Below are 20,516 nucleotides of genomic sequence, written 5' to 3'. Positions count from 1 at the left end.
GCAGTATCTTAAGGAGTTAAAGAAGGAGGGAGCTTCTGGGTGGGTCAGCTGGTTAAGCATCTGACTTCTGGTTTTGGCTTAGGTCATAACCTCATGGTTTGTGAGTTTGAGCCCCGCATCAGGCTCCTTGCTGACAGTGTGGAGCTGGCTTGGGATTCTCTCTCTCCCTTTCTCTTTGCCCCTCCCTTGCTCTCTCTCTCCCTCTCCCTCTCTTGAAAATAAATAAGTGAACTTTAAAAAAAAAAAAAAGTTAAGGAAGAAACAACAACAACAAAAAGAAGTTAAGGATGAAACACGAATTATTTAACACATAAAAGGGACACTTTTTAAAACATTTTTAAAAAATGTTTATTCATTTTTGAGAGAGAGAGAGAGAGTGCGTGAGCGTGCAGGGGAGGGGCAGAGAAAGGGGCTGGAGGGAGGATCTGAAGCAGGCTCCGAGCTGACAGCACAGAACCCAACACGGGGCTCAAACCCATGAACTGTGAGATCACGACCTGAGCCAAAGTCGGACACTCAACCGACTGAGCCACCCAGGTGCCCCATAAAAGGGACACTTTGATCACCAAGCACACCTGCCACACAAGGGCTGTTGCCACAGAAAGAGAAAGCTCCAGGTAAAGCAACAGTTTACAGTGTCTTTTGGTGATAAACAAAAAGCATCTAAAAAGTTCAAAGCAGTACAAGAGGCACCTCAAGGCAACAGGTACAAATTTTGAAGAGGAATGGCCTGCGTGTATGTGTCTGTGTGTCTGAAATCAAAGTAAGCAGAATCTCAAAAAAAGTCTCCCCACCCCAGACCACAGAAATACTGTTCGTGCGAACGTGAGTCATGCTGAAGGCAGAAAGTTCCCGACGCATCACCCCCCCCCCCCACCAGGCTCCTGCCACGAGGGGCACCCTAAACACTCTGAGAACTGTCTCGGGCACACTCAAGGGTGGATCAAGGGTCTCTGGTGCCAGCAGACCAGAGCCGAAGTGCAAGGAGGAGACATAACATCTGCCTCAAATGGAAATATGTGGTAAGAACTTTAAATACACACATGTTCTGCGCATAACCACAACCCCAATCTGGTATTCCCAACTTGCAATACTTAGAATCTGCTACACCCTGCGGCAGTCCATCGGGGTCTGAACGTCCTACTGAGACGGGCAGACCACACATGGTGGCCGTGGCTTTGGGCCGGGACACATCACTGCCGTCTGTGCAGGGCGGACCAGGCAGGCAGGCAGGCAGGCCGGGCTGGTTGAAAACCACTTAGACTATCAAATGCTTGCCACACACAGGGACCGCCATAGAACGACGCGCAAGAGGTGCTGTAACGGTAGACCCCGCTGATTACACCGAGCAGTGAGGGGCAGGCCCTGCATGAGAAGGAACAAGACTCACCGAGGCTTGACAGCTTTGGTCTGCGGAGCCCTTACAGAGGGAGCAGGTGGTGTAGGTTCAGACTTGGGCTCTCGGTCAGCTTCCGATTCTGTGATCTGCACGTCCTCAAAGGGATTCAGGGATTTACCGCGTCCGGAGACAACAGCCGTGGTATCCTTCTCGGATCTTTCTACTAGGTCTCCGTCAGGCCCCGCCTGGTCCCCCCTCGGTGTGACTTCCATAAGCGTGCCTTCCTTCTCCTTTCCTGGGACCGTAGGGGGGCTTCCGCCTTCACTGCCCTTAGCCGCATCCTTCTTTCCTGTCACCAGAGATAGCAAAGAGGACTTCTTGTTCTCTTGCTTCTTGCTCTCCTTGGTTTCTTTTGCCGCCTCCAAGCTCACTGGAGCCGTGTTCTCCTGAATGTCCCCACTGATCTGTGGCCGGTAGGATGGCAGAGACATAGATTTCAGAGAGTCTTTTGTGGAAGACTCAGAGAACTGTCTCTCGGAAGACACCGCCCCAACGTCCCCAGGCTCCTTCCAGGACCGAGTGGCCAGGTTTTCGGTGGAGGAGAACAAATGCTTCTTCCTGAAGCCCTGGGGGGACGGGGAAGAAGAAGGGGTGCTGTCCTTGGTCTCGCTCTTGGCTTCTGGCTGCTCCACATAAACATGGTTCCCATTGATACAGACATTAGAGCGAGAAAGGAAGTCATTCTTAGACCGAAGGCCACCAAGAAAGGGGAGTCCTCCTTCCTTCTTGGGAAGGTTGAAATTGATCTGGTTCAGTTGCTTAGGATGTGCACTCTCTGTTCTCTTGGGAGACAGGACTATGGGAAGAAAAGCAAAGATCCAAAGGAAACAAGATGTTAAACGAGTGGTTCACAACTGGAAGGGGGTCCGTCTCTCCACGTCTGAATACATTTTTGGTAAACCGCCATTGGGTGTGTTATTGGCATCTAGCAGGTAGAGGTCAGGGTTGCTGCTAAAGATCCTACAGCACAGGGGGCAGCCCCACAACAAAGAATTATCTGGCCCAAACTACCAATAGTGCTGGGATTGAGAAGCCCTGCATTAAACCAATGCGAAGGGCAGAATCTGGCCAACAGCAACGATTTGGTCATTGAAATTGAAGTTCAAAACACACATTTAATTCACAGTTAAAGGAACTGAATTCCTCAACTTTCATTAAGGATGTAGCCCATGAAGGTTACGCACATCAATAGGACCTCAATAAATACCTGATGAATAAATGAAATATCAGAATTACCCTAAGGTTGCATGATTTTACCCTTAACTAGAAAAAAAAAAAAAAAACAAACCCGGATACATACATTTTGTTAATTCCAAAAGCTTATATTAATGTACATCAGTTACAGAGCCAGACGTTTTAGAAAAGAATTTATGCATTCTTAGAAACCAGAGTGCTTAGAAATAGAGAAGCCTTTCTTTTTATTTATTTATTTATTCATTCATTTATTTATTTTGAGAGAGAAAGAGGGCGTGCATGCATGAACAAGCAGGGGAGAAGCAGAGACAGAAGGAGAGAGAGAGAATCCCAAGCAGGCTCTGCACTGTCAACACAGAGCCCAATGCGGGACTCAATCCCACAATCCATGAGATTATAACCGTGAGCCGAAATGAAGAGTCAGACACTTAACTGACTAAGCCACCCAAGCGGCCCGAGAAGCCTTTCTAACCAAGATCATCCATCATCATGACCATCATCACCATTTTAGTAACTGAGGAACTGAATTAAAATCTTTCTCTTAAGATTTGTTTCTTCTTTTTTTTTTTAAAGTTTATTTATTTACTTTGAGAGAGAGAGAGAGAGCGAGTGAGGTGAGCAGGATCAGGGCAGAAAGAGAGAGGGAGACAGAGAATCCCACGCAGGCTCCATGCTGTCAGCACAGAGCCCGATGCGGGGCTCGATCCCAGGAACCGTGAGATCATGACCTGAGGCAAAGTCAAGAGCCAGATGCTGAACTGACTGAGCCACCAGGACACCACATTGTTTCTTCTCTCTTAAAGCAAAGTAGACTGAGAGACAGAGAGAGAGAGAGAGAGAGAGCGAGCGCCAAGTAAGGAGGAGGAGAAAACTCACCATCCGAGGCAGAGGAGGACTCATCCTCATTTTCATCATCCTCCCACCGGGACTGAAAGCCTCCAGGACGAAGCAGCACTTTGTCTGACTTTGAAGTAGGCAGGACAGACATGGACTGGGAAAGTGGTGTTTTCTGCAAATTTGACTTGGAAAACAAGGTCTTGATCTTCGACTTCTTTTTCTTGTCTTTTGAAGTAGATTCATCATCGCTGTCGGCGGAGGGTGTGACGCTGGGAATGACGGCTGAAGCAGTATCAGACGCGCTATCCTTATGCTTCCCCTTGATCTTGTCCTTCAGCTTCCCAAATGGATTCCGAGACTTGTCTTTCATGGAAAGGTCAAACATGCTGGCGGTCATGTTGTTTCTCATAAACTGGATGTCAACCTCAATTTCGCCTCGCTCTTTATCCTTCTTTCCTGGTTTGGATTTCAAGGTATACCACCTACAAGGAGAAAGGCTGAGAGGTTACCTTTGAATTGGGCCTAAAACAATGTTCACAATGTCCATTAACTTGGCCTCTCTTCTTCTCTGCTACTACCAACCTCTTACATAAATGCATTCCTGGGCTCTCTTCTTTGGAGAGTAGAGGGTGGGGCGGGGGGGGGGGGGGAATGAAGGCAGAACCTGTGGTTTTATTTTTGAGAAGACACCCCGTAGGCAAAGATAGGATCTGATTCTGTACTTAACGTACAGTCACTTAAAATCTTTATTTGATAGCTATTTCTAAAAATAAAATAAATATAACAAACATTCCATCAAATCCTCTCCTAGGACTGGTATTTGGCTTCAATAGGGGAAAGATGCAAAGATCATACACAAACAGGAGGCAAAATGGAAATTGACACATAAATCTCAGAAAAAAGGGCAAGGGTTTGTAGAACCATCCCTGCCGGGGAGTTGATAGAAAACACAGGACAGAATAAAAAAAAAAAATTGTTTTTCAAAAAGAGTGCAATAAGCTAGTCACGAGATGACAGATATGGTATGATTCGATTTCTATGAAGTACCCAGAGCAGTCCAATCCACAGAGTAAAACGGTGGATGTCCAGGGCCGGGGCCAGAAGTGAATAAGAATTAGTCCTTAATGGGTACAGTCTCAGTTTCGGGAAATAAAAAAGTCTGGACAAGGACGGTTGGCGGTGGCACAAGTGTGAATGTATTGGACTGAGCCATACACTAAAAAACGGTTGGTAAATTTTGTTACGTATATTTTACCACACTAAAAAAATAATAAGAATTAGAAGTGGAAAGGAGGCATTCTTCCCTAGCTTAATACTCCTAAAAAGAGAAGATTTCAAACATTATCCAAGTATTTCAATGGGTCATTTGCAAACTACTTCAAGACAGGGCAAGTATTGTATCAGTCCAACTCAACTGAAAGACAAACTTCAGAAAAAGAAATCTCCCCTTGGCATGTTCCATCTGGTGACCTCCAAGAAGGTGAGGCGGATCCATGGCATGACCACTACAGAGCAAATAGGTCTGAATCCACAGTCCACCGACAGCCATCCCCGGCATTCCCGTACAAACTGAGAAACCGCATTTGGATGTTCTTTGGGGTGACCTACTTAAGAGCTGAGGGCCGTGGACGTAAAGGAAATGACGGGTTTGCTCAAAACAGCACAGTTTCCTCCTTCACTCTCAGCCTGTCTTGCTCGCAGGGCAGATCCCTGCCCCACTACCTTAGCTCGTTTTACAACTGAGAGGAAAGGGGCAGAAGGAAGCAGAAACCTAACACTTAAATAGCATCTACAACATAACCTGGCACTGTGCACACTCAGGAACATCCTGGAATTAGTGTCCCCAGAATGACACACAGTAGACATTATACTCACTTTACAAAGACACTGAGGCTCACAAGTTAGGTGTTTCGTACAAGGTCTTACCACTGTTAAGGGGCACAGCCAGGATTCTGAATCAGTTCCGCATTTCTCCAAAGGTCCTATTCATTCTCTAACCCCAAGATTCCTGCTTTACACTCTTTGCTAACTCACCTCCCATGGGCCATGTTCGCAACACACAGAGAGGAGATTCAAATTTAAATTCTTTCTAAATAAATAAACTTAAAAAAAAAAGCGGGGGGGGGGGGGCTGTGAGGGGTGCCTGGGTGGCTCAGTCGGTTAAGCGGCTGACTTTTGATTTTGGCTCAGGTCACGGTCTCAAGGTTGTGAGACTGAACCCGTGTTGGGCTCTGTGCTGAGTGGTGAGCCTGCTTGGGATTCTCTCTCTAGGTGTCTCTGTCCCTCACCAGCTCTCTCTCTTTCTCAAAACAAATAAATAAATAAATAAATAAATAAAACTTAAGAAAATAAATAAATTCTTTCTGAGGCAGGTTTAAGCTTCTCATTTAAAAGGCCCTACCATAAGAAAGAAAGTACCGAGGAAAAAAGTACTAAGAAATGTTCTAGGAAGAAAAGGGGGAAATCCCACCACAGTCACCACCAACCATAAATCATGAGATTACATATAGAGTCCAGTATACAAAGTCATCAAGAACAACTTAAACTTGATTTAAAAAATACATCCAAAAATTGGAGAAAATAATATAAGCTACGATTCTGGACTTTTAGAGGAAATTTTTTATGGTTTTTAAAACCACAATCCACAGCTGGGGGGCCGGGGGGGGCGGGGCAGGGGGAGACGCAAGGTGTTTATGGACAACCTCACCCTTGCCAGCCTAGTGTCTTCACAATATATTTTCCAAGACCTAGCCTGGAATAGCTTGTTTATTTGTCGTTTAGATGTCCAGAGGATTATTTCTTTTTCTCATCTGCCCGTCATGCGGCTAAATGGTAGCCCTGGTGATGAAGGGTGGTTAGCTTTGATAAATACCCACTGCAGGCACCTGAAAGGGGAAGTTGCTGAAGCTGAATGCAGAGGTTCCGATGACCACACCGGCCGCAAGAAGTTTGACCTCTCTGCCCACGGAAGCGGGGTCAGTCCGGCCTTCTCCCCAGCCTCCTCCACACAACTCGTACTGTTAGCCAAGCAGGGGATGCAAAGATGACCTTCAAAGCGTGCCATCGACAGTTCCTGGGACCAGCCCTCCTTTCCAAAAGTATCACCACCAGCCTGTTTACTTTGAGCGAAGCTACAACCGACTCTAGAATCCTCCCTGGGCACCTATGCCCAGGATCAGTCCCCAGGGAACTAAAGTGGGATCTGTTTGGGGAACTTCTGAAACCACTAGGAGGTGTGAATAGACGCTCCAGCAACTGTTCCTATCCTTTATTTTCACAGGCAAACCTCAAACCAAAGACCAGGTAGCCAAGAACAGCCACAGAGCTATTTAAGGTGTGAAAAGCAGACTGAATCACAGGTAAGCGTCCCATGCAAACGTTCAGAATTTTTAACAATCTGTGCTGGATTTGTTAAAGCTGGAAAAGAATACAGGAATTGTTCCGTCTAACAACATGACATTCAAACCACTTAAGCAAGGAATCTTTGGCACAAGGATAATTTTATAATAAATGAAAGCCATGATTCATAAATGTCTCTCACCCTAAGAAATCCCAAACCAGATACTTTTGTGGGTTTCTGCATTCAAGCATCAATTTTATTTTAAGTGCCTTTTTATGCATTTGTTTTTTAGCTCACTTAATTCTAGCACCTCACGGAAGCAATTCTTGAATAACAAAGTCCCAGCAAAGCCACCCAGTGTAGGTAAGGTGGCAGCGTGGGTGTGTTCCAGCATTACCTTTCAGGTAGGCCCAGAAAGCTTGAATTATCTCAAAAATCAGGGCTGGGTTGATTTTCCTAGTCCAAAGGGCAGGGTACAGAAAGAAAGCCATAATCCCAAGGTAGTGAGTTTGTTTTTAAGCCCATATTTCTGAAAAATTCCTGCAACCTATCAAGAAAATCAAATGATCCCTTCTGTAATCAAGTAATTATTTTAACTTATAATTAAAAATTCAATTCTTTAGAAATTAAAAGGATCTCTGAATACATAAAAAGTGATAGGAAACATAAAAAAAAACTATATTCGAAAGTAATAACAGGCATAGGGTAAAAATTCAAATCATACAAAATGGTACAAAATGAAAACTTCAATCTTCCCACCCCTCCATGCCCCTCAGTCAAGGGATGATGGTCCTGGGCACACAAAAACAAAAACGCCCATTATCCAAACAGGCTACCCTGCTATTTTAGAGTTTTGGGGGGTTTGGGGTTTTAGGTTTTTTTAATCGAACACAAGACAAGGCAAGAGCTAAAAATACAGAAAAATTCATTTATGTCTTCTATTGCCTGGGCCCGCATCGTTAAATCTTCTGGGCCTTTCAATAGTCATTTTGAGAAGAGCTAGAATTATCCAACCATGCCCAATTCTCAGGGCCAGTCTGCTTTCAGAATGCACCGTGTCTCACTCCGCGGCTCAAATACGTGGAAAGCTGATCACAGGGGGCCTTCCATCGGAATGCGGCAGGGTGAGGGGAGTATGGTTCCTACTCTTGGGAAATGAGAAGTCTCACAGCAATGCAGGCTTTCGGGATTATCCTTGTAAAGGACTGACCGGTATGTCTCAAAAATAACCTTTCTGCAGCTGAAACAAACATGTTTTTCCTTTGAAACATTCCGCAGGGCAGACACGTACAGAGAAATGATGACTTCAAAGATTCGCTTCCAATTTTTTTTTTACATAGCAGCCACTGGAAATACAAAATGAAAAGGCCAGATTCTGCCCTAAAAGGCATACCCTCCAGTGGGAAAGAGAGAGAGCTGGCTCACCAAACATCACAAAGTGCTCCATTAGAACCACTGTTGCCTTTTCTTTCTGACTTTGAAGCATGAGAAAATAATTAGACACGGAAAGAAATGCCTGCTAACGTATACAATTTCATCCCAAATAAGGGCTCTCACACACAAATAAGATCCTCAGCAAAATTAAATATGAACCACCTACCTAGGGGCTCCAGCAAAACGAATTAATACTGCATACTTGTATTAGACACAGGAGGCTCCAGGGAAGGCAGGGAAAGAAAGACCACTATGGCTCTACGAGTCACTTCAACATTTTCATGAGTGTTAATTTCCAGGGCTCTCTGTCTGTGGGTCTGGTCTGGACTCAGGGTCAGTGGTAGACTGGCCCCGGCCCCAACCTGTTCCCTGCAAAATCTCAACCGTGACTTACAGCATGAGTCATCTCCATGGTAACCAAGCATCATGACACAGGGGATTATGGCCTCAGGTGAGGGAAGAAGCAGGAAGAACAGAAAGGCACCTGATGTAGTGTTTGACACAGAGGACACTCTCAATCTTTCATGGATGAAGAATTTTTAAAAAGCAACTCATTCGTTGTCTTCCCCAGGGAATAAAAAGAAGGCTGAACATGTGGGGTTAGCAGTTGAGAACATCTGAATGGGGTTCTGAAAAGGAGTGATTCTATATGGGTGAAATGTCCAGACTCTTCTCCCAGTAGCCTAGAAGCAATGGAGAGCAAACAGGGACAGAAATGTTTATGGCCTATAAAACGTCTGTGGTGTTCCCTACACAGGCGAGGCAGTTTCACATGTTTTGTTACTGCCCTTTGTAGCTGGTCTTGATTACCTTACTCTGACTACAGAATGACCAATCGGCCAACCTTGCCTCCCTCGGTGACGCTTCCTCTCTGCCCGTTGTTAACAACTTGGAAGAACTCCTGAGAGTGGCAAATGGCTCATTTTTTACCCCAACCCCTAAAACAGCCATTCTAGCGGCACTGAAAGGCCACCTGTAGCCACCAAACTCCATCCTAAAAACTGGTTAAGTGGTGTGCTAAAGGAGGCAGAACAGAAAAAGCAGGTTGAAAACGCCCTGGGTCCCTTCCCTATTATTTGCTCTACAGAAATTCTCTTAGAAAGTGAGCACAACAAGTTACAGAGAATTTTTTGTTAATTTTTTTAATGGACTTACTTTCATGCTAATGTGACCATTATTCCTTTTTACATATCTTCTTGAAGTGTTTTTCCTGTACATTTTAATTTTTTTTTTAACGTTTATTTATTTTTGAGACAGAGAGAGACAGAGCATGAACGGGGGAGGGTCAGAGAGAGGGAGACACAGAATCTGAAACAGGCTCCAGGCTATGAGCTGTCAGCACAGAGCCTGACGCGGGGCTCGAACTCACGGACCGCGAGATCATGATCTGAGCCGAAGTCGGCCGCCTAACCCACTGAGCCACCCAGGCGCCCCTTCCTGTACATTTTAACAACCACTAGCTGAGACACTTCAGGCAAGTTACTTAACCTCTCTGTGGCTCAGGTTCCTCTGAAACAGGGCTGAAAGCACCTAATTCATAAGGATGCTAATGAAGATTAAGGGACTTAATATATGTAGTGCCTGGCACTTAATAAGCATTCAATAAGTATTAGCTATAATCCTTACTTGGTTGTAACCAGAGTTTACATGTGATTTTATTTTTATAGCGTGTGGTGCGTTCTTGCCCTACAGTCTTCATACCCACCATTTCTAGTGGCTGTATGATTTCCCGCCAAACGCGTCTATACCGTGGTTTACCCCCGCAGATAGTTCTCAGAAGGGAATTTAAGATCTCAACATTTCTGACTGGCTCTGCCCCTAGATAACCAAACCTATCCAACAAACACAAACAATAAAGATTTGCATTTGAAGGGAGGAGGAAATGGCTCAGTTACAAAGTAAGTCTGTATTACGCAATCTCCAAAATTAAAAAGTACATGAGAGTCTTTTAAAACACCACAGTCAGTGTGTATTTTCTGTAACTTACTGAGAGATGTAACGATCCTCAGATCAAACCCTTCAGGGTTTCTACACAGCAGACAAGACACAGGGCTTCCAAACTACTGCAGGGATATGCCGAGATGGCGTGACTGAAGTATAAGGATCAAGACATGTTTTCTAAGTTGAAATCACTCAATGCTAGACTCCTTATAGGTGAAGACTATAAGAAATAGCAAGTATCGGTATTTTAAGATTCTCTACAAATTAGAAAAACATCAACTCGTTTTTAAACATGGAAGTGCACCCCTCCTGTATTCATTTACTTGCCGGTTTTTGTTTTTTTTTTTTACTTGATCATATCTCAAAAAGCCACAAATGTTAATATTCTACCATCAGATCAGGTATCTCGCCTCTTGCCCAATTGGTCCCTCAAAGAACAATGTCAAGGCAACCACAGGGTCCTTTATTATTCATGCAAAGAGACTTGGGACAAACATGCAATGGTTTTTGTTCACCTTCTAAGGACCAGGACAAAAGGAAACAAATGCACTCTAGCATAAGGGATCCAACAGTCCACTCCCCACCCCACAAACAGGTTCACACTCTTTCTATGAGAGTTCCTGGCAAGAAAGCAGAGTGTCCATGATTTATCGTGTAATCAGCTAAGGCCCAAGAAAGAGGAGGAGGGGAACCCACATTTTAAAATCCTGTTTTAACAACAAATGACTAGCAAAAACGCAAAGTTCCATTAGCATAAAAGGAAAACCCCAGTTTTGGTGCTAGAAGAGGCAACACCCTTGAAGAAATATCCCGGGACCCAGCGTGCCGCCTGGTGCCCTCCACACAGGACATCCATTCTTCATGATCACAAGAGGCCTTTTCAGACCAGGCTTTCTGGAAGCCTGAATTGTTCCACCTAGGTTAGCCAAGTCCCTTCTCATAAAAGAGTGTTTAAAAGGTGAAGCGTACAGCAGCCACACCTCTAGAAACATTTTTCTGGGATTTCTTATAAATGCCTCCCCTCTACTCCATTCAAAGCCCAGCATTCAGGAAAGGACACTTAATTAGCGCTGCCTTTTTTCTCTCCGCAGGCACATTCCTAAATGTGTCCCTCAGGGACACCCTGGAGACTAAAATCCTTGCTTTTTCTCTAACAGAAGATCTACAGCCTTCTCTCTGCAGGAAAGGAATTTCTCATCTCATTAGTGGCTAACTGCAGCTCCCTCGCCAAAGGCATCATTAGCAGAAGGGAACCTGCTTCCTTGGTGTTAAGAAAAGGCAACTGACAAGCCACAGCCCAAACTAAGAAGCTGAAAGAGCAGAGCTTTGACTTCATACCTCCGGCACCCCTGGTCTTTGATCCACTGGGCTAATTCTAAGATTAAACAGTTTTCCGTGTCCACGCAGGCAAACGACCGCCAGCTCTGTGCCTACAGGGACCTCAACCATTCACTCACTCACACAGATGTTACGAGCCCCTGCGTTGGGTCACACAACAAAGAACAAGACCAAAGTGGTCCGGGGCCAAGGGAAAGGCAGGCAGAGTCAGACTTGGTCTCCTAAGCCACAGCTCGGGCGCAAGATCTGACCCAGGACACCTTAAGAGGAGAAGCACTCACTGCCAAGTCTTTTCCCAAACAAATATCTTGGCAGTGGACCGATTTTCTTCAAAAGCCAATACAAGGGTCCCGGTGTTGATTTTGTGGGAATTCAAAGGCCCAGAGATTTAGAGATCTGCACAAGACCCAGAACCAAAGGTCACACAAGGAACTGCTTGAGATGAAAATAAAGCCCAAAATGACCTCCTATCACTTTCTCCATTAGCCTAGGGCTTCATCCTTCTGGAATTAGCCAGGGCTGGCGTCTCCAAAGTGTAGAGTGAGGAGCACAGTTTTCTAGGATGTATGGCAACTAAAATTGTACTATTTTTAATAGATACCTAAGATTACTGTTAAGGGCGAAAAGGGTAAGGTCAGCAAGCCTATGTCAGAGTGGGTGACATTTTAATAAGCACATGTATTGCTTTCCATGTAATTATAACATTTTTTGGTTAATCGCTACAATTAAAATGACATATCAAATACTATTTATAAAAACCTCCCTCCGGTGGTAGTTACAGAACTACAATAGAGGTCTTTGTAACCAAAAGGAAGTTTAAGCACAACAAAAAAGGCACAAGACTCTCCTGTACGCTCACCTTCCCTAATGTGAAAAACATGTAAATGGTTAACTTACTAGAGTTTTATTTCTCACTTATAGGTTTCTTTTTCCTAATGTTATGTATTATTTTCCCTTTTCTTAGTCCTATATTCCTTGAAGCAGTGACCTCATCAGCTGTGTTAGAGCGCACCAGTGAGATTTTACTAGCTACGTACACTATTACAAAACAGAGACTCGGCCTGTTTTAAAACTGTAAATACTTGGAGACACACATATACACACCCTGGTTTCCACCCTGGTTTCAATGGTGTTTCCTACTAATTCCTTCCAACAGAAGACTCAACTCACAGGTGTCACTGCCCAAAGCTGTCTTTGTAATGGTGACCTCACTCTGCTGGGGAAAGAAGGCACCATCACTTCCTGGTTCATTTTCAACAGCAAGCTCTCTTTATTTTATTAGTTCATTCTTATCACTTCCTCTTCTCTCCCCCCACCCACATCCAATCTATCACAAATCAGGCCGGCTAAACTTCCAAAATATCTCTGAAATCCACCACCTCTGTCCACCTCCATGGCCATCACCCAAGTGCAAGCCACCACCACTGGTGGCCTAGATTACTGTAACAGCCTCCCATTTTGTCTATCTGATTCCAGGCTAGGCCTGCTTTGAATCCATTCTCCACCCAACAGCCACAGTGGTTTTTGACAACGCTGATCACAACAGCCTTTGATTTTAATACTCGGTGACTTCTCACTGCTCTTAAATAAAACCCTGCCTTCCTCTTCAGCCTCAATCTATACAATCCCTCCAGCTTCCCAGGTGTTCCAGCCTCAGGGCCTTTGTGCAGGCTGTTCCCTCTGCCTCAGGCCCTTTTCCTCTACTTCTCACCAGAAAAATCTCTTTGTACTTCAGGTTTCTGCCTCAGAGAAGCATCCCCTTCTTTAAGCCATGTCCTTCCTGTTCTTTCCTCTTATGACACCCTGTTCTCTTCCTCCACAGTACTTATCATAATCCATGATTATTTATTTATGTGTTCATTTGCCTAACGTCTGTCTCCCCCACAAGGCTCTGAACTTCCTGAAAGCAAGGATCATGTCTGTTTTGGTCACTATTGTTTACACCCCAGTGCTTGGCACCTAGAAGGTATTAAAATACATCTACTAAAAGTACAAGCATGAGATCTTGCCATCTGCCACAACATGGGTGGACCTAGAGGGTATTACGCTAAGTGAAATAAGTCAGACTGAGAAAGACAAATACATACGAGTTCACTTCTATGTGGAATCTAAAAACCGGAACAAATGGCAGAAACAGGCCCATAAATACAGTGAGAACAAAGTGGTGGCTGCTAGAAGGGAGGGGGTGGCAATGGGCAAAAGGGGTAAAGGGGAGTGGGAGACACAGGCTTCCAGGTGTGAAAGGCATCGGTCATAGCCGTGAACGTGCAGCATAGGGAACAGTCAGTGGTACTGTAACAGCACTGCATTGACGGATGGCGGTGAGTATAGCACAGCATATAGCACTGTCGAATCACTATGGTATACACCTGAAACTAACGTAGTATTGTGGGTCAACTATACTTCAGTAAAAAAAAAAAAAAAAAAAAAAAAAAAAAAAGTACTAAAAATATGGACTTTAAAGACCAAAAAAAGGGGGGGGGGTGGTTGGAACTTTCCCCAAGCTAAGTAAATATCTTATAAATGAAATCGTAACCAAACAATACCATGAGCTCCCAGGTGGCTCAGTCAAGTAAGCGTCCGGCTCCTGGTTTCGGCTCAGGTCATGATCTCACAGTTCTTGAGTTCGAGCCCTGAGTCTGGCTCTGCACTGACAGCCCAGAGCCTGCTTGGGATTTCTCTCTCCCTCTCTCTCTGCCCTTCCCAGGCTTTCTCTCTCTCTCTCTCTCTCCCCTTCTCCCTCTCTCTCTCTCTCTCCCCTGCCCTTCAAAAAATAATAATAAACAAATAATACCATGAGGAACATGAGGGAGCATCTTGCCCATCACCGGAACAATGACTCTCCCCTTCTTAGTCATTTCATTCCATGGCTACAACCAGGTTGGGGTTACTTGTCCCAGAGCTGACAGACAACTCTGTCTCAAGCACTGAGCTGTCAGTTTCCTACACTGGAGTAGAAGGGGACTGTGAGAGGCAGGAGGGTTTCCAGAAAGGCCCAATGTTACCTTTAAGGGGAATCCCAAGAAAGGAAAAATTTAATCAGTAACACTGCTCCAATTTTCCAATCGGTTACAAAAAAAACCTAACTGCACTTAGGAAACTTAACAGTACAAGCACAAACACTGACTGCTTTTTTTTTTTTTCTTAATGTTTATTTATTTACAAGAGAGAGCAGCAGAGGGGCAGAGAGAGAGGGAGACAGAGGATCTGAAGCAGGCTCTGTGCTGACAGTTCGGGGCTTGAACCCATGAACCGTGAGAGCATGACCTGAGCCAAAGTCGGACGTTTAACCAACTGAGCCAACCAGGTACCCCTGACAGATTATTTATCTCTCTGGTCAATTAAATCATTTCTCCACATCCAACTCTCCCAGGAAAACAACCATTGAGCCTTTATTTCTTTTTAATAACCTGGATTTCCTCTGGCAACTTATTATAGCAGCTTACTACACTTATAGTTCTTCAAAATCTCAAATCTTTCATGTGCAACCAAACTCCCTCTTGCATCTTCAAGAGACATAAGAAAATGACTCTCCATCACTCACTCTCCCTTCACAGCTGGAAGACTATTACAGTATTAAGTGTCATGATATTTAGTTACACAATGGCCTTTCGGTCACTAGCCTAAATGGATGTTTATTTTAATCTGTTTTTAACAGATTATTTCCCCCAAATTTTGTTGCTCTTAGTATCCTAAAAAGGTTCCCCCCACCCTTCTGGCCTCTCAGCTTCAGGTCTGTTTTATGAGCGTGAGACTTAACTGGTTCCCATTTCAGCAAGGCCCAACTGTGACCCCAGGTCTTTAATAAGTGCAAAATAAACACATTTCAATTTCTTCTTCTTTTTTAAAAATATTTTTTAATGTTTATTCATTTTTGAGAGAGAGAGAGAGAGAGAGAGAGAGAGAGAGCATGAGTGGGGTAGGAGCAGAGAGAGAGGGAGACACAGAATCCGAAGCAGGCTCCAGGCTCTGAGCTGTCAGCACAGAACCTGACGCGGGGCTCAAACCCACAAAACGTGAGATCATGACCTGAGCCAAAGTCAGATGCCCAACTGACTGAGCCACCCAGGTGCCCCCATTTCAATTTCTTCTTAACAAAAGGGGCCACACACTATTCCCTATTAGAAGTATCCTACCTCTGTCAGTCTCCACTTGGTATTTTAAAGATGTGTGTCATCACACTAAATTTGAGGTCCCCCAAATTTGAGTCATGAAAAGCATATTTTCTGAACTCCAAACATATGATGGATGAGGGCTTATCAAGAGAACAAAGGGAAGTATGAGCACAGTTAACTCTTAACGTCTTGAGTTTCTGGACCCGTGACGAAAGTCATACTCTAAATAGCAGCAACTCTTCTTTGCTAGAGATTAACACACATGCATGCACGCGCGCGTGCGCGCACACACACACACACACACACACACACACCTGGAAACCAAAATTGAACTTATGTTTTGTTTCTGGTTTTTATTTTTTAAAAAATCCTGTTTTAATGTTTTTTATTTTTGAGAGCGAGACAGAGAAAGAGCATGAGCAGGCGAGGGGCAGAGAGAAAGGGAGACACAGAACCGAAACAGGCTCTAGGCTCTGAGCTGTCAGCCCCGAGCCCGACGCAGGGCTCGAACTCACGCACCGTGACATCATGACCCAGCTGAAGTCGGACGCTTAACAAACCGAGCCACCCAGGTGCCCCTGTTTTTGGTTTTTAATGTCTAAGGTGGAGTCAAACCATTAATAACTAGTTCAAATGATTTTCCTAGCCCAACCAGTTTCCTTCTGGTAAACTTCCACCTCTCTCGGTATGCATCACTCTCCACATATCAGCCATCTTGAGCACCCAAGTGATGTACCAAGGCATCAGAGAAGCTCGGTTTCACTAGGTTCCCTAGCGCCCTGGAAAGTCCCAGGAAGTGGCAGATGGAAAGCTTGCAATTTCACCTACTGCTGATGGGGCAAAGAAGACTTCCTTTGCAGTTACGAAAAAAAACACACACACACACACACACCAACTAAGCATCATTTTCCTACGAAGTTGATACTGCGACTAAGTGGTAATCAGCTCCTACAATAGACAGGAGGAACCATCTAGGTTTAGGATTACACTGGAGAGAATGACAGAAAGGAAGATGTAGACCTCTGAACCCTTTCTGAAATAGGGAATTTAAGGAGGTTTTCATTCCTCACAAAGCAGTTAACAGAACCTTCTGAGCCTATACACAGGCCCCATTAATCCAGGAACCTGGAAACATCTTATAAACATCAATTAAGCCGGTAACAAGCTCCACGTATAAATAGGGAAACTTGGGTGTTTAGAGATCGAGTCGCTTGAAGCCTAACAATGAGTCAGGACCAAAGTGGGCACCCGACCCAGGAATCTGGAACCCTCATCTCTGGCAGGGACATGTGATCTATCCTTCAAGGGAATAAAATGTTCCAACAGAAACAGACGGCAGAAACAGATGATAATATCCACACATCTTGGGATGGGACAAGACAAAGGACAGCCAATGGCGCCCAGTTGAAGCCGGAAAGGAAGCCAACCCAAGGCCCCAAATGTCATTTAATCAAATGGAAAATTAGCATTGCTTCAGCACCTCCTTAGCAAAGACACTGCTCACCTTCTGGCTTGTAAGTTGATGCCAAGAGATATCCTATCCATCCTCACCTCAAGGCTCTCTATTTTTATCTGATTTGAATTCAGAAAATGCCTATTCATCTTTGGCCAGATAAGTGAATCAGGTAATACATTCACAAGCATGCAAGCTGAAATTGGACCCACCCTGCAGAAAAGGGAATCTGGTAACTTCAAACCCTCTGGCTTTTACTGTCCTGTTCACAAGGGAAAGTGAAAATGCCGTGTATATCTAAAACACCCAATGTGAATCAGTATGCTTCACCAACTGGAGGACCTGTGGTAATATGACTGACGTGCCTATTTACCATCCAGCACAAAGCAACCGATTAAGCTAAGGAGCCCAGCTTTTGGTATAGGATATGAGCATAATCAAATGTTCCATAATCAAATGCTCCATGCCAAACACGTGTGAAAGAGAACAAACAAATGAGTGCCACCTTGAAGTGAACTGGGTGTTGTCCAGCTTTCCCTGTGGGAGCGAGATACCCTAGCACAGAACTCCACACCTAGAAGCCACCGAGAAGCCACGGGTGAGCAGTCATCCATTCTGAGTACGACCAGAGAGAACCTGACAAACCCCCAAGAGAAACAGTGCCTACCACCCACTTTAGCTTGGCCAAGGGCAGACCCTGGCTCCAACCAGCATACCTTACTAATCTGGGGCCCAGGACAAACAGGGTTAATAATTTTCAGTCTGAAAAGTTAAATTGTTTTAGCATGCTTTGGGGAGGCAGGGGAGCGGGGGGGGGGGGGGGGGGGGGGGCTGAAAAGGGGAGGAGAGAGAGGCAAATTCTCTTCACCAACCCCTTAAGCAGCGCGGTCACACTGCAGTGCCTCTGCTCTGCCCCTCGGTGAGCCTCTGGGGCCCGAAGAGTGTCAGTGGGTTTCACTCCTCCACTTAATCCTCCCTGCGTTCTGGCCCCGCCATTCCCAGCTCAGTGGCTAGGACAGTGAAATACCCAGGAGGCTTTCCACAGAAGCTAATGTGTGTATCACACATACACACTACCCACAGTAATAAGAAGAATTCGTCAGCCCACATGTATTTTCAATTCATCAAAAATTCATTAAGCGCTTACTAAGTTCCGGGCGCTGAGCGTCTCCCTGCAGATTCAAAACTACCCCAGGTACTCCCCGCCCCCACCCCGCACGCCCGCCGCAAAGAGCCCACACGCTGGGAGAGCTGGGGCGGGACAGCCGAAGGAGAAGTTGAAGTTAGGTGAGAATACGGTGACCGGCCGGGGAGATCCCTCTCGAAAGGCCTCTCTCCGTCCGTCCCTTTGGGACGCAGCGGCGCGGTGTCTGCCGCGCGCTAAGTGGATCTCAGCGCCAAGCCACACGTTCGCCCCGCACCTCCCCGCTCCGCGTCCCTCCCCCGGCCCGCACTCACTGGGTCTTCCTGCGGCCCTGGTCCCGGTGCAGCTCCCGCAGGTCCACCTCGGCCCGGCCCAGGAACTTGTCGAGGCCGAGCAGCGCGCGGTGCAGCACGGTGAGCTGCAGGGTGGCGGCGGCCGCGGGCGCGGCCCCGGCGGACAGCAGCGGCGGCAGCTCGAAGGTGGCCTCCTCCCGCCACACCGGCGCGCCCAAGCTGCGCTCCGACACGGAGGTGGCGTACTTCTCTTTGCCCACCTGGATCACCGCGTACGCATCGCTCGTGCCCCCGGGACCCTTGGCCCGCAGGCCCCGCGCCTGCAGCACCGTCACCTGCACGTGCGTTGGGGACCACACGGCCCCCGGGCCCCGGCCAGCCGAGGCCGCCAGGGACATGGTGACCGCGCCGCGGCCGGCTCTGAAGCGAAGAGAAGATCACCGGGATGTGCGGCCCCTGCGGCCCAACCCGCCACCCCAGCCGCTTTAAGGCTTCCGGCCACGCCCCCCCCAGGGCCCGCCTCCCCCTCCCGGGCCGCCCCGCCCGCCCCGCCCGCCCCACCTGCCGCGCCGGGCCGGGCCTCCGCCGCACTGGCTGGAGAATACCGGGGCGCGGGAGGCCGGCGCGGCCGGGCGGGGGCGGGGACTTGGAGAATTCCGGCGTGAGAGGTGTGGTTAGTTAAGGGACGAGGTCCCCAACTGCCAAAGGTCGCACGGCCCAACCGGAACTGGTCGGGGCACTGCCTTGGGAGTCAGACCTCTTTTCCAATCTGGCACCGCCAACTGGCAGGTGTGTGAGCTGGCACAGGTTACTTAACATCTTTTGGTCTCAGTTTCTTCATCCATAAAATGAGATAACAATCACCTCAAACAAGTGCTGTAAAAAAAAATAATAATAATAACGTAGCCTGGCACGCGGTGAGTTCTCAATCAAGAGTAGCTATGAGGGTGATAATGAACGCGATTTCAAATTCACCGCTTTTTCTGTTTGGGACAGTCGGCGGCTTACTCTGGAGAACGGTGGGTTCTGGGATGGCGCCAGGTGGGCGGGGGAGGAGGAGGATCGTTCGAGGGCTAGAAAAGGGGAAGGTAAGGCGGGGGAGACGACCTGGAGGTGGTGTGGGAGTGTCTTATTTTGCCCTGCCCTCACCAAAAAAGGTGAGGCTAAGAGGCTAAATTAGGGAAGGAGAATGAAAGAGGAACTGAAATTAGGATTGCTAAACCAGACCTCAGGAACAGAGTGCCATTCCCCCGCACCCCCCCCCCCCCAGTTCCCCAATTCTCCCTGGCTGGATCCTTTTCAGTCTCTCCCTTCTTTTTATCTCTCGCCTCCCAATCATTTACTTCCTTGTTCCAGATATCCATTGGATTGGCAGATTCCCTTCGTTCCCAATATGCTACCTCAAAGGCTCAACCATGGGTGGGTCATCAGATTGGAAAGGGCACTTTGAACGTTTTAGGTTATACAGCTAAGGAAAGGCCCAGAGGAGAGAAGTAACTCGTTCAGGGTCCCACAACAGAGCCAGGACTAGAACCTAGGTGTCCTGACTCCTGTCCAATGTTTTTGCTACAGAACTCCAATCTTGAATTGCTGCTAGTTTCTCACCTGATCACTAGGCTATCCTCCCTTCAATTCACACTACACATTGCTTCACCGACCTGTTTAAACCTGCGATTTTGCCTCACCACCAACTGCATATACTTCAGACTTCAGATTTCAAGGCATTCCTATTTTGTCCCCACCCTAACTCATCCTCTATCTCCCAAACAAACCTCCAGGCCTGTACTCACTCGGTTGTCCTGTAGCTGCCCTGCCAACCCCTCTGCCTACCCCCATCCTGCGAGACTTCGCTCAGATTTCCCCCACGGTTTAGCTTCCAGTAGTCCCTGTCAGAGCGGGGACCAGGTGGTGACTTACTTGTGTCTTCCATAGCCCCTGGCAGAAACCTGGGTACACCGTAGGTACTCACAAAGTGCCGTGGAATTGAAGAGTTTGCCGGTTGTTCCAGCCTATGTCAGTACATAGCAT

At 46.6% G+C, this 20,516-nt stretch overlaps 1 protein-coding gene across 3 annotated transcripts in view; it reads right to left on the bottom strand.

Moving 5' to 3' along the window:
- RAB11FIP1 (RAB11 family interacting protein 1) overlaps positions 1–19,000 on the bottom strand; it is a 32,855-nt gene extending 13,855 nt beyond the window's left edge. The window contains exons 1-3 of one of the 3 annotated variants that reach the window (XM_045460663.1): positions 18,510–19,000; positions 3,470–3,912; positions 1,391–2,195 (exon numbers count right to left, since the gene is read on the bottom strand). In XM_045460663.1, the coding sequence (XP_045316619.1) occupies positions 1,391–2,195; positions 3,470–3,912; positions 18,510–18,886 (1,625 nt within the window). In that variant the 5' untranslated portion in view covers positions 18,887–19,000. Of the gene's footprint in view, positions 1–1,390; positions 2,196–3,469; positions 3,913–8,370; positions 8,854–18,509 lie in introns of those variants that run through there. The other 2 variants (XM_045460644.1, XM_045460655.1) reach the window with 2 other exon arrangements.
- Between the last annotated feature and the right edge of the window lie 1,516 nt (positions 19,001–20,516).

This window comes from Leopardus geoffroyi, chromosome B1 (assembly GCF_018350155.1).
Source record: "Leopardus geoffroyi isolate Oge1 chromosome B1, O.geoffroyi_Oge1_pat1.0, whole genome shotgun sequence".
Classification (NCBI taxonomy): Eukaryota; Metazoa; Chordata; class Mammalia; order Carnivora; family Felidae; genus Leopardus; species Leopardus geoffroyi.
This window is presented reverse-complemented; position numbering and strand designations above follow the sequence as displayed.